The following is a 13,772-nucleotide window of genomic DNA, read 5'->3' on the forward strand; positions in this document are numbered from 1 at the left end:
CATACAACCTCAGTCTAACGGTCAAAACATCAGGCAAACCCAAATTGAAAGACGCTGTACAAAGTAACCAGTGTTTCAAAAGTATCAGGGTCATGGGGTGCCTGGGTGGCTCAGTCAGTTAAGCATCTGCCTTCAACTCAGGTCATGATCCCAGGGTCCTGGAATCGAGTCCTTCATGGGGCTCCATGCTCAGCAGGGAGTCTCCTTCTCCCTCTCCCTCTGCCCCTCCCCCCTAGTTGTGTGCTCGAGCTTCTACTCTCTCTCTCTCTCCCTCCCTCCCTCTTTCTCCCCCCTCCATCTCTCAAATTTTAAAAAAAGTGTCAGGGTCATGAAAAACAAGGAAACACTGAAGAACCGTCACAGATTGAAGGGTAGGAAGGAGATATCACAACTAAACACAATGTAGGATCCCAGATTGAATCCTAGAACAGAAAAAGGACATTAATGGACAAGAGGTGAAATTAATTCTGTAATTTAGTAGTACTGTATGAATGTCAATTTCCTAATTTTGAGAATTTCACCATGGTTCTACAAGGTTCTGTTAGAAGCAGGGTGAAGAGTGTACAGGAAGTCTATATTATTTTGCAACTTCTCTTTAAATCTGAAATTTTTTTCAAAATAAAAGTTTAAAAATAACATGTACTTCTTATAGGCAACGTAGTCGAATGTTGTCTTTTTAAAAATCTAATCTGATAGTCAATGCCTTTTAATTGGTTTTTGATATGTGATTGTTTTAATGTGAATGTTGATATATACATTATATGCATTATACATACATATATCAATATTCACATTAAAATTATATATATATATAGTTTTTATATATATATTATATATATATATATTTTATATATATATATTATAGTTAAAATGGGTTTAACTCTATCATCTAGTTGTTTATTTGTGCAGTCTCTTCTTTCTTCCCTTTTTCTTCTGTTTTTGCTTTCTTTTGGATTAATGGAATATTTTTATATTTCCATTTCATCTCTTTTGTTGATTTATTAATTATACCTCTTGTTATTTTAAGTGGTTGCTTTAGAGTTTATGGTATATAAGTCTTTTTTTTTTTTTTAAAGATTTTATGTATTTATTTGAGAGAGAGAGAGAATGAGAGATAGAAAACATGAGAGGGAAGAGGGTCAGAGGGAGAAGCAGACTCCCTGCTGAGCAGGAAGCCCGATGTGGGACTCGATCCCGAGACTCCAGGATCATGACCTGAGCCGAAGGCAGTTGCTTAACCAACTGAGCCACCCAGGCGCCTATGGTATATAAGTCTTATCAAAGTCTATTTTGAGCTATTATTATATCCCTTCACATTTTCTATAGGAACCTTACAACATTTTTGCTTTCACAACCCACCTGCTATTGTTTCATATATTTTATTTCTATATTTATTATAAACCCTACAATACCTTGCTGTTTTTCTTTCTTTCCTTCTTTTTAATGGTAAAGTGTACATAACATAAAATTTACCATTTCAATCCTTGTTAAGAATACAATTGAGTGGCATTAAGTATTTCATATTTTGTACATGATCACTACTATTTTCAGAATTTTTTCCTGATGCTGTTATTTTTACTGTAATTTTTCATTTTTTTAAAGGCTTTTTTTTTTTTAAGTTTATTTAAGTAATCTCCATACCCCACGTGGGGCTCAACCCTGACATCAAGAGTTGCATACTCTTCCAACTGAGCCAGCCAGGTGCCCCAGTGTAATTTTTTATTTAAAAAAATTTTTTTAAAGATTTTATTTATTTGAGAGAAAGAGGGAGAAGTAGGCTCCCCATTGAGCAGGGAGCCTGATGCAGGACTTGATCCCAAGACCTTGGGATCACAACCTGAGCCGAAAGCAGATGCTTAACCAACTGAGCCACCCAGGTGCCCCTCCAGTGTAATTTTTTTAAAAGAGAAAAAATGATTTTATGTTTATTCATCTACTTACTATTTCTAATGATCTTCATTTTCTCTTGTATAACCAGATTTCTTTTTGGTACCATCCCTCTTCTGTGGGAAAAGACTTCATGTTTCTTGTGGAGTTTTGCAGGATGAATATTTTCAGCTTTTATATTTCTGAAGAGTCTGTCATCAGAATAGATTTCAGTGTTGACAGTATTTTTCTTTCAGCCCTTTATAAGTGTTGCTCCACTGTCTTCTGAATTAACATTTATTCCAGTGAGTTGTCTGCCACCATCTTATCATTTTTACATAGTGTTTCTTTTTTCTCTGGTTGCTTTTGAGTGGGTCTAGGGATATTGATTATAATGTATGTTGGTGTAGTTTTCTTCCTGTTTCTTTTGCTTGGGATTCTTTGAACATCTTTGGTCTGTGTGTTGATCATATTGATCAACTTTGATTAGCTTTTGGCCATTATTTCTTTAAATATATTTTTATCACTACCCATACCACATTCCCCACTCTCCCACCCCTCCTCTCCTTTGGGGACTCCAAGTGTGTGTGTGTGTGTGTGTGTGTGTGTGTGCGCGCGTGCGTGTGTGTGCGCACGCGCACACTCAGAGTTTCCCATGGCTCACTGAGGCTGTTATTTTGTCTCGTATTTTGTGTAGTTGTTACATCTTCGTGTGCACTAACCTTTTCTACAGCGTTTCCTCTGGTGGTGATCTCACCCCATGGCTTTCATCTCTAGAAGTTCAACTTGTGTCTTTTTATTTCTTCCATGCCTCCTTTTTTTTTTTTTTTTTTTAAGATTTTATTTATCTGACAGTGAGAGACACAGTGAAGAGAGGGAACACAAGCAGGGGGAGTGGGAGAGGGAGAAGCAGGCTTCCCACGGAGCAGGGAGCCCGCTGTGGGGCTCGAACCCAAGGACCCTGGGATCATGACCTGAGCCGAAGGCAGACACTTAACGATTGAGCCACCCAGGCGTCCCTTAATATGCTTGTATCTTCTACTTTCTCAAGCATTTGGAATATAGTTATAACCACTCTTTTAATGTCTTTGTTATCTGTGTTACTTATGAGTCACGTTCAACTGATTGCTTTTTCTTTTCACTATCAGTTGTATTTCCCTGCTTCTTCATGTGCCTGCTGGTTTTCTCCTGGGTGCCAGTCATTGTGGATTCTGCATCGTTTGTGCCAGGTGTGCATGTGTGTATGTGAGTGTGTGTGTGTGTTTAGTATGTTATGAAGCTTTGTTCTAGGGCACATTAAATTACTTGGGAACAGTTTGATCCTTTGAAGGGTTTCTTTCTCCCCCACTACCCAAGGAGTAAGTTAGCTTTCTTATTGATTGTTCATATGTTGTCTGTGGCTGTTCTTTTATGTGGAAATGACAGCAGAGTAGGAAGTGTGGAGATTTTATATACCAGTTAACAAGAAATGAAATACGAAATATTCATATTTATATACCAAAATTATTGCAAATAAAACTTGTCCCCAGACACAACTGATAATGCCTGTTAAACTTCAAACTATTTTGAGTATAAGCTAGGGTCCTATATTGTTTATGACAATACAGTTAAATTGGATTATGTATTACTACCCGAGGACCAGTTTATCCTTTATGTTTTTCAGTGTGAAATGATTTTATTTTGTTACTATATTTTTAATTGAAATGTAATTGACATACAGTATTATATTAGTTTTAGGCGTACAGCATAGTGATACGTTTATAGACTTTACAAAGTGATCACCAGTATAAATCTAGCTACTATCAGTTGTCATACAAAGTTGTTACATATTATTAACTGTATTCTTTATGCTATACATTATATTCCCATGTCTTATTTATTTCATAACTGGAAGTTTGTGTCTTTTATTTCCCTTCCCCTATTTTGCCTATCCCTCCATCCCCCCTCTCCTCTGGCAACCACCATATTGTTCTCTGTGTCTGTGAGTCTGTTTCTGTTTTGGTTGTTTTGGTTTTTAGATTCCACATATAAGTGAAATAGTATGGTCTTTTTCTTTTTTTTTAAGATTTTATTTATTTATTTGATAGAGACATAGTGAGAGAGGGAACACAAGCAGGGGGAGTGGGAGAGGGGGAAGCAGGCTTCCCACGGAGCAGGGAGTCCAATGCGGGGCTCGATCCCAGGACCCTGGGATCATGACCTGAGCCGAAGGCAGACGCTTAACGACTGAGCCACCCAGGCGCCCCTGTATGGTCTTTTTCTGTCTTACTCATCATTTCACTTAGTATGATACCCTCCATATTCATCTTGTCTCAAATGACGTGATTTCATTTCTTTTATGGCTGAGTTGTTTATGTATACTACATCTTCTTCATCCATTCATCTATTGATGGGCGCTTAGGTTGCTTCTGTATTTTGGCTATTGTTAATAATGTTGTAGTAAAGATAGAGGTGTATGAATTTTTTCAAATTAGTGTTTTTGCTTTCTTCATACAAATACCCAGAAGCGAATTACTGGATAGTATGGTAGTTCTGTTTTTAATTTTTTGAGGAACTTCCATACCACTTTCCATAGTGGCTGCACCAGTTTGCATTCCCACCCAACAGTGCACAAGGGTTCCTTTTTCTCCACATCCTTACCAACACCTGTTGTTTCTTATCTTTTTTTTTTTCTGGTGTTTTTGTTTTGTTTTGTTTTTTAAGATTTTATTTATGTGAGAGAGAGAATGAGAGAGAGAGAGAGAGAGAGAGAGCATGAGAGGGGGAAGGGTCAGAGGGAGAAGCAGACTCCCCGCTCAGCAGGGAGTCCGATGCGGGACTCGATCCCGGGACTCCAGGATCATGACCTGAGCCGAAGGCAGTCGCTTAACCAACTGAGCCACCCAGGCGCCCCTCTTTTCTTTTTGATACTAACCATTCTGACATGTCTGAGATGATATTTCATTATGGCTTTGAATTGCTTTTCTCTGATGATTAGTGATGTTCAGCATCTTGTGTGTATTGGTCATCTGTATGTTGTCTTTGCAGAAAGGTCTGTTCACATCCTCTGCTCTTTTTTTAGTTGGATTGTTTGGTTTTTGACATGGAGTTGTGAGTTCTTTATATATTTTGGATATTAACCCTTAATTGGTTATATCACTTGCAAATGCCTTCTCCCATTCAGTAGGTTGCCTTTTCATTTTATTGATGGTTTTCTTTGCTGTGCAAAAGCTTTTTAGTTTGGTAGTCCTATTTGTTTATTTTTGCTTTTGTTGCCCTTGCCTGAGGAGACAGATCCAAAAAATTATTGCTCAGACCAGGGTCTAAGAGCTTACTGCCTGTGTTTTCTTCTAAGAAATTTATGGTTTCTGGTCTTATATTTAAATCTTTAATCAATTTTGAGTTTATTTTTGTATATGGCATAAGAAAATAGTCCAGTTAATGTTGTTTTGAATATAGCTGTCCAGTTTTCCCAACACTGTTTTTTGAGAAGACTGTCTTTTCCCCCCTTTGTATATTCCTGCCCCTTTTGTCAAAGACTAATTGCCTTAAAAGTGTGGGTTTATTTCTGGACTCTGTTCTCATTGACCTGTATGTCTGTTCTTGTGCCAGTACCATACTGTGTTCATTACTATAGCTTTGTGGTGTAGTTTGAACACAGACTGTGATACCTCCAGCTTTACTCCTCTTTCTCAAGGTTGCTTTGGCTATTTGGGGTCTTTTGTGGTTCCATGCAAATTTTAGGATTATTTGTTCTAGTTTCTGTGAAAAATGCCACTGTTATTTTGATACATATTGCATTGAATCTGTAGATTTCTTTGGATAGTGTTGACATTTTAACGATATTCTTCCAATCTGTGAGCATGGTGTAGGCATACCTCAGAGATACTGCAGGTTTGGTTCCAGACGACCACAATAAAGCAAATATCACAATAAAATGAGTCAAATGAATTTTTTGTTTTCTCAGTGCATATAAAAGTTATGTTTACACTATATTGCAGTCTATTAAATAGTGTATACTAGCATTATGTCTTTAAAAATGTACATTTTTTTTAGAGATTTTATTTATTTATTTGACAGAGAGCAGGGGGAGCAGAGGGAGAGGGAGAAACAGGCTCTCCGCTGAGCACGGAGCCCAATACGATACTCAATTCCAGGACCCTGGGATCATGACCTGAGCCAAAGCCAGACACTTAACTGACTGAGCCTCCCAGGCACCCCAAAAATGTACATACCTTTAATTTAAAAATGCTTTATTGTTGGGGTACCTGGCTGGCTCAGTCAGTAGGGCATGAGACTTTTTTTTTCCATGTTTTTATTTAAATTCTAGTTAGAGCATGCGACTCTTGATCTTGCGGTTGTAAGTTTGAGCCCCACATTGGGTGTAGAGGTTACTTAAAAATAAAAAATCTTAAAAAAAAACCAAACATTGTATTGTTAAATATGCTAACCATGACCTTGAGCTTTCAGTAAGGTGTAGCCTTTTTGCTGGTGGAGGGTGCTGCCTGGATATTGCTGTAGCTTCTACATCAGGACTTGCTGCTTCACCTTGTACTTTTACGTTATGGAGACAGCCTCTTTCCTTAAACCTCCTGAACCAGCCTCTGCTAGCTTCAGACTTTTCTTCTGCAGGTTGCTCGCTTCTCTCAACCTTCATATATTGAAGAGACTTAGGGCCTTTTTCTAGCTTTTGGCTTAAGGGAATGTGGCTGGTTTGATCTATCCAGACCACTTACAGCCTTCCCCACGTCAGCAGTAAGGCTGTTTCACTTATCTTTTGTGTTCACTGGAGTAGCACTTTTATGGAAAGCTTCCTTCAGAAGCTTTCCATTTGCATTCACACTTTTATGGAAAGCTTCCTTCAGAAGCTTTCCATTTGCATTCACAACTTGGCTAACTGTTTGGCACCAGAGGCCTAGCTCTTGGCCTTGACATGCCTTCCTCACTAAGCTGAATCATTTCTAGCTTTTGAATGCAAGTGAGAGAATATGCGACTCTTCTTTTCACTTGAATACTTAGAGGCCATTGTAGGTTTACTAATCAGCCTATGTTTATTATTGTGTCTCAGGGAAGAGGGAGGCTAAAGGAGAGAGAGAGACTGGGAATGGCTGGTCGGTGAAGCAGTCAGAATGTACATTTATCAGTTAAGCTCACTGTCTTACATGGGTTGAGTTCCGTGTACCCCAAAACAATTACAGTAGGAACATTAAAGATCACTGACCACAGATCATCATAACAAATAAAATAATAATGAAAAGGCTTGAAATTTTGTGAGAAATACAAAATGTGACAGAGAGACATGAAATGAGCAAATGCTGTTGGAAAAATGGCACAGTAGGCTTGTTTGTCATAGGGTTGCCACAAACCCTCAATCTGTAAAAAATGCAGTATCTGTGAAGTGCCATTAAAATGGGGAATGCCTCTATGTCTTTCCATTTATTTTTGTCATCTTTAGTTTCTTTGCTCACTGTTTTAATAGTTTCCAGAATACAGGTCTTTTACCTCCTTAGTTAAATTTATCCCTAGGTATTTTATTCTTTTCGATGCAGTTGTAAATGGGATTGTTTTCTTAATTTCTCTCTCTCTCTCTTTTTAAAGATTTTATTTATTCATTTCACAGAATGAGAGAGAGAGCACAAGCAGGGGGAGTGACAGGCAGAGGGAGGAGAGGCAGGCTCTCCCCTGAGCAGGGAGCCTGACGTGGGGTGGGGCTCAATCCCAGGACCCTGGGATCATGACCTACGCTGAATGCAGATGCCTAAGCGACTGAGCCACCCAGGTGCCCCTTAATTTCTCTTTCTGGTAATTCATTATTAGTGTATAGAAATGCAGCATTTTAATGTAAATTTTCTATCCTTCAACTGTACGGAATTCATTTTTTTCTAATAGTTTTTGGAGGAGTCTTTAGGGTTTCCTTTTTTGTTGTTGTTGTCAAATAAAAGCAATCCCACAGCATTTATTGTCCTCTGGTAATAACATAAAGGTAATCAAAACAATACGAACAAATGTTTTAGAACTACACTCACAACAAAGGACATCTAAAAAAACAAACTACATGGCCTTCTCAAGAATTTCTCACTGATTTCTAGCTGGAGACACTCTGGAGCAGGGTAATATTATCTCCTTTTAGCATGATCCAACCCAGTTGTTTTCTTGACTTTGTTTTAGAATGAATCTCTTCAGTAGCATCTAATGTGAGGTTCATGTACTCATCAAAACCAAGGATATAGCCCTCTATTCGCATGTTCACTTGTTCATAAAGCCACACCTGAATTCGAGATCTATTTTGCGTATCTGAAGATGAGGTTGATGGGCTGAACCATCACCTTCTGCACTTTTTGGCCCTGGCCATGGTACGCCATGGTGGAAGCCAACAAAGACTGCACACTACCTCAGAAAGCAACTTCCATAATCGTCTTTAGGGTTTTCTAGGTATTGTATCCTGTCATCTGCAAATAGTGACAGTTTTAGTTCTTCCTTACCAATTTTCATGCCTTTTATTTATTTTCCTTGTCTGATTGCTGTGGCTAGGACTTCTAGTACTATGTTGAACAAAAGTGGCACGTGTGGGCATCCTTGTGTCATACCTGATCTTAGAGGAAAAGCTCTCACCTTTTCACAGTTGAGTGTGATGTTAGCAATGGGTTTGTCCTATGTGGCCTTTATTATGTTGAGTTAAATTCCCTCTATACCTACTTTGTTGAGAGTTTTTATCAGAAATGAATGTTGAATTTTATTAAGTGCCTTTTTTGGCATATGTTGAGGTGACCATGATTTTTAATCTTCTTTTTGTTAATGTGATGTAGCACATTGATTTGCAGATATTGAACCATCCTTAAATGCCCAGATAAATCCCATTTGATCATAGTGAATGATCCAATTAATGTATTACTGAATTCAGTTTGTTAGTATTTTGTTGAGGATTTTTGTATCAGCGTTCCCTCAGGAACTCTTAATTTTGGTGGTGTCTTTGGTTTTGGTCATGGCTTGCTTTGTAAGCATTGTTAGGTGGGAGCAGAGCAGCCTGTAGAGCAGGGCTTCTCAACCTGTTTTTCATTATTGACCCTCCCCCCCAACCCTTTTTAGACATTTTTTCCTGTTTACACCCCACTCATGAAATTTTAATTCCAAGTTACACCATATTTCTGTGTATTATTTGTATTTCTGTTCTTTATCCATTAAAAAAGTATTTTTTGCTGCCCCACTCCCAAACCAATTTTTATTACCTTTGGGGGTGCTGTTGCCCTTGTTGGGAATTCGTGGTCTAGGCCTCATTCTCTACTAGTGACACGTTGCTCGTTGCTCTTATGCTTGCCTTGTATGTTTAGTATGTTGAGGCAAGGTGATAATTCCAATCCCTGTTACTCCATCTTGGAAGCAGGAGTCTCCCCAGATCCTGACAGTTTCTTATTGTGCATACTGTACTGCACAGCCCAGTCATTCCACTCCAAAGTAGTGACCCAAGGGAAATGGAAACAGAGCTACATAAAAACTTGAATATGAATGCCCATAGAAACTTTATTTCTAAGAACCAAAACCCAAGAACCATCCAAATGCCCATCGAAAGGTGAATGAATAAACTGTTTTATACCCATACAGTAGAATATTGAACAATAAAAAGTATTATGATAAAGTATTGATAGATGCAGTAATGTAGATGAATCTCAGAATCATCCTGAGTCAAAGAAGCCAGATCAAAAGACTACCTGCTATGTGATTTAAAACTCAAAAATGCGGGCACCTGGGTGGCTCAGTTGGTTAAGTGACTACCTTAGGGTCATGATCCTGGAGTCCCGGGATCGAGTCCCGCATCGGGCTCCCTGCTCGGCAGGGAGTCTGCTTCTCCCTCTGACCCTCCCCCTTCTCATGTGCTCTCTCTCTCTCATTCTCTCTCTCAAATAAATAAAATCTTTAAAAAACAATTAAACTAAAAAAAAAAACCCCTCAAAAATGCAAACTAATCTGTAGACAAAAAGGAGATGATTAGTGGTTGCCTAGGGTTGGAAATGGACTGAGGGATTGATCACAAAGGAGCATGACGAAACTCTTTGTGGAAAAGGAAGTTTTTATTTATTTGGTGGGAGTAGTTTCATGGGCAAATATGTCAGAACTCAAAAAATACATATTGTAAATATGCGGTTTATTATATGCCACTTGTATATGTCAATAAAGTTGTAAAAAAAAAACAAAAAATGAGGGGTTTGGACTCTTGGGGAATCCATATTTCTCATTAGTGATCCATGTGCATAAAAATTCCCAAGTGTAGGTTATGGTGGTTTTTAAAATTTATAATAGTAGTGAAGTTTAATATGCTGACAATTTGAAAGAAGATTTTAATTAACTTGATTCAGGCAAAAATGTGTACGTACAAGGTATATAATTATAGACCTAATGCTAGTGATTGCTCCATTCTGCGCTAATGGACACGAGTAGGCATCGAACAGATTAAACTGTCCTCAGGATTTGTAGGCTATGGTGAAAGAGTTGTGGTTTCTGAAAACTAGTTAGACATGGGTCCAGATATTACCCAGAGTTTGGCTATCTAGCCTGACATTTTTAGGACATTTCTGGAAGTTGTGTACTTAGTTTCTAATTTTCTAGACGGTAACAATAATAAAAAATTCAGGTATATATGCGCCTTCAGAAAAGTTTATATAATGTGCTGCAGTTTTACACAGTGAATACACCCATGTGAATGGCACCCAGATCAAGAAACAGAACACTACCTGGTACAGCCCATTTTTCGAAATACAATGCTGGCTGGGCTAATTAGGTGAAATTGAACACATGCTGAATAACTGACTAGACATGTCAATTTTGAAGTTTCTGACCCTGGGATTGTATGGGATACAAAAATTGTTCTGTTCATCTTTGTAGACGTAGCTTATATTTTGCTTAATCAAAATATTTCCTCTTGGCAGTGGACTCTGAAAGAATTGACCGGGAGGGAAAAATCCCAAAAGAAACGTTAGAGAAATTGAAGAGCTTGGGGCTTTTTGGGCTACAAGTCCCAGAAGAATATGGTAAGTAAAGGAAAACACCACCCTGCTGGTTTGGCTCTTAAGAAAGTACCCCATAGGGCGCCTGGGTGGCTCAGTTGGTTAAGCGACTGCCTTCAGCTCAGGTCATGATCCCACGGTCCTGGGATCGAGTCCCACATCGGGCTCCCTGCTCGATGGGGAGTCTGCTTCTTCCTCTGACCCTCTTCTCTCTCATGCTCTATATCTCTCATTCTCTCTCTCTCAAATAAATAAATAAAATTTTTAAAAAAAAAAAAAGAAAGAAAGTACCCCATATTTGTCCAGGAAAGGGTTCTGTTTGGGAAAGGTGGCCTTTAAATGCAGTATGTCCCGGATCAAACTATAAAACCGCTGGAATTAAAAACACCCACCATGGACCAAATCTGGGGTTGCTGGCAGGTGAGTGTGTGGACTAAGGGACTTAGGAGCAGGAAGAACTGTTGAGGCCTGCACTGTGTTCATTTGGTGTGGCTTAAGGACCACTGCAGGATGTCTGTGCTCTCCAGGTCCTTGTGGGCAGCAGAGAAGGAGGTGTGTATAACCTCAAAGCCGGATTGGCTGATTCCAGTGTCATCTGCACCGTGAGGCCCTTTGGTCTCTCCACAGAAGAATTGCCCCAGAGCTGCGAGCCCTTTTTGTTGGAGGGATGACCACAGGCTGAGAGCTCAGGTGTCGGGGTCTGCCAGTTGCTTCCTATCCTGGTACAGAGGAAGAAGGTGCGTGGCTATAGGACACAGGTGCATTGAGGTGGGAGATTAGATCACTGAGAACATTCGAGCAGGGCCCATTGTGCTCTGGGTTGTCCCTGTAATTCCTGGGTCATTGTAGTGATGTTTTTAGCCCCCAGATGAAAGACCCGGCCTTTCTCCCCAGGATCCCAGTGTGATTCTGCCTTCTTAGATTTGGCCAATCACTACCACTGTCTCTTCTGCCTAATCTAGAGTTGGTCATCTAAATTCTGTAGGGATTAAGGGGACAGCAAGAAGTGGGGTGGGGGGTTAGGGGAAGGAAGAACAGGAGCAGAGTAACAGTCACACCGTGGGCACACACACACCATTTAATTTTACTCTCAGTCCCCTTTGACATAAAAGTGTGGCTCTGGGTTCCATAGCCTGTACGCTGTGCCCATTGCTGAGCCCTCTGCCTGAGCTTTCTCTGGAGTCATTTCCCCCTTGGATCAGCTAAGAGCCCTCTTTAGGGGAAAGAGCTGTCTATGGTGCTTTAAAGGCTTGGGCCTATTTCCTGTCTCTGAGCTGGTCATTTGGACATTTAATACTTTGGGCATTTTTCCAACCAGGTTGTGAGTTAGGTTTTGCAGAGCAAGATAGAGAAGTCAGGAGGTTTTCTTGACGTTCTGTCCCCCTGCCTGGTTTATCTCCAGAGACTAAAGTTAGGCCCGTGTTGTTCCTCATCACCTCCGCAGCCAGGGTTGGGGGGCCCTCGATGTCTGTGGAGTAAGTTCCCACTGGTACCCAGCCTGGAGCTGGTCCTCTGGTCTGAGACGAGATGTGAACATTTAGGACCAACTAGTGCATGCCTGATTAGATTCGGAGGCAGATTTTAATTAGGTTACATCTTCGTTCATATGGATGTTTATTGCAGCATTTTGAGCTGTTAAACAATGTATCTTACCTGTCCTTTATGACATACCTCTCCTCACATTTCTAAATGTGTAAAAACAACACTGCCGCATCTGCAAGAAGATGTGAAACCATTACTGCTGCCGCCTCCCCTGGTGGCGGAACATGTGGAGGAAGCTGTGCGTCCTGGTCTCCTGGCCCAAATCTGCAGCCTCCGTGTGCAGCGGGGGGAAACTGAGCTCTGCGCAGACAGCCGAGGCTCATCAGTGTCCCAGCTCACAAGGCACAGGGCAATCGCCTGCCCTAGTGTGCAGTCCACAGTGAATATTAGAACAGAATGAAGGTGGGGGCAGAGCCAGGGAACCGTGGTGGGTCTGTCAGCTAAAAAAATAAGTAAGTGCTTAGAGAAAACAGAAGTGGCAGAAGAAAACCTCTAGACACGTAGGTTAGTGATAATATATATTTCCCCTTCAGGAGCATTTTTAAATTGCCTCTTGATTGGGGAGAAGTACTTAATTTTATCTGCAAACACTTTGTGTCCGTTTGGGATGTGTCTTTCTCCAGCTGTGTGTTTCGTGCCAGCATGTGTGGGTGGTGTGTGTGTGTGGGCATGAGGTGATACAGGTCTGCACCTCTTCTTGTTTCCTGTCCTCACTGGTGTGAAAGTGTTCTTTCTTTCCTAAGATGAGTTTGGGGCTTTTTCGCTTTCTTTTTTTTTTTTTTCTTTTTCTTTTTTTATCTTTTCTTGGGAAATTAAGACAATAGCAACCTTATGTTTGTGCCCCCAAATTTTGGGGGAAATGTTCCCAGTCTGGAGCATTCTAAAGACTGGCTGGAAACCACCATCCTGGAAAATGGAGGCCCTTTTGGCAACTCAGCCTGGATTTTTCTCCCTCAGTTCCTGCATGCTGCCTAGTGTGTGGTTCCTTCCTGCCCCTCAGCTTCTCCCCAGCCAGCAGTCTCCACCTACTTGTCATCTGTCTCCATGTGATTGCTGTTCCTCCATGATTGTGGTGATACCTATGTTAGTGGAAAAACATCAGAAGGTTTTGGGGTTTTTTTTTTAAACAAACAGTACTGACCCTCAGGATATGAAATGAGTAAGCACAAAAGTGTTTTGTTTTACAGTTTTGTGTAATGGCAGGAGTGAGGATGGGATACTCTGGAGCCCTGACCTTCCCTGGGTATGGAACCCTGGGGGACTACGCATCAGGCAGGACCATCCTTCCCTTTATGTGTGAGTGGCACCCTCTGCAGTTGGGCTGTGCAGTGGCTCCAGGGCTAGGACCCCCACCCAAATTGAAGGCCCAGCTCTGCTCTTGTTGGC

At 40.4% G+C, this 13,772-nt stretch overlaps 1 protein-coding gene and 1 pseudogene across 1 annotated transcript in view; one reads left to right on the plus strand and one right to left on the minus strand.

The window, feature by feature from the left end:
- The window catches only part of ACAD9 (acyl-CoA dehydrogenase family member 9), a 44,412-nt gene that overhangs the window by 11,374 nt on the left and 19,266 nt on the right, over window positions 1-13,772 (plus strand). Inside the window, exon 3 of the mRNA XM_027585531.1 lies at window positions 10,767-10,868. Coding sequence (XP_027441332.1) covers window positions 10,767-10,868 — 102 coding nt within the window. The remainder of the gene's footprint in view (window positions 1-10,766; window positions 10,869-13,772) is intronic.
- On the minus strand, window positions 7,844-8,207 carry LOC113917633 (annotated as a pseudogene).

Source organism: Zalophus californianus, chromosome 1, assembly GCF_009762305.2.
Source record: "Zalophus californianus isolate mZalCal1 chromosome 1, mZalCal1.pri.v2, whole genome shotgun sequence".
NCBI lineage: Eukaryota > Metazoa > Chordata > Mammalia > Carnivora > Otariidae > Zalophus > Zalophus californianus.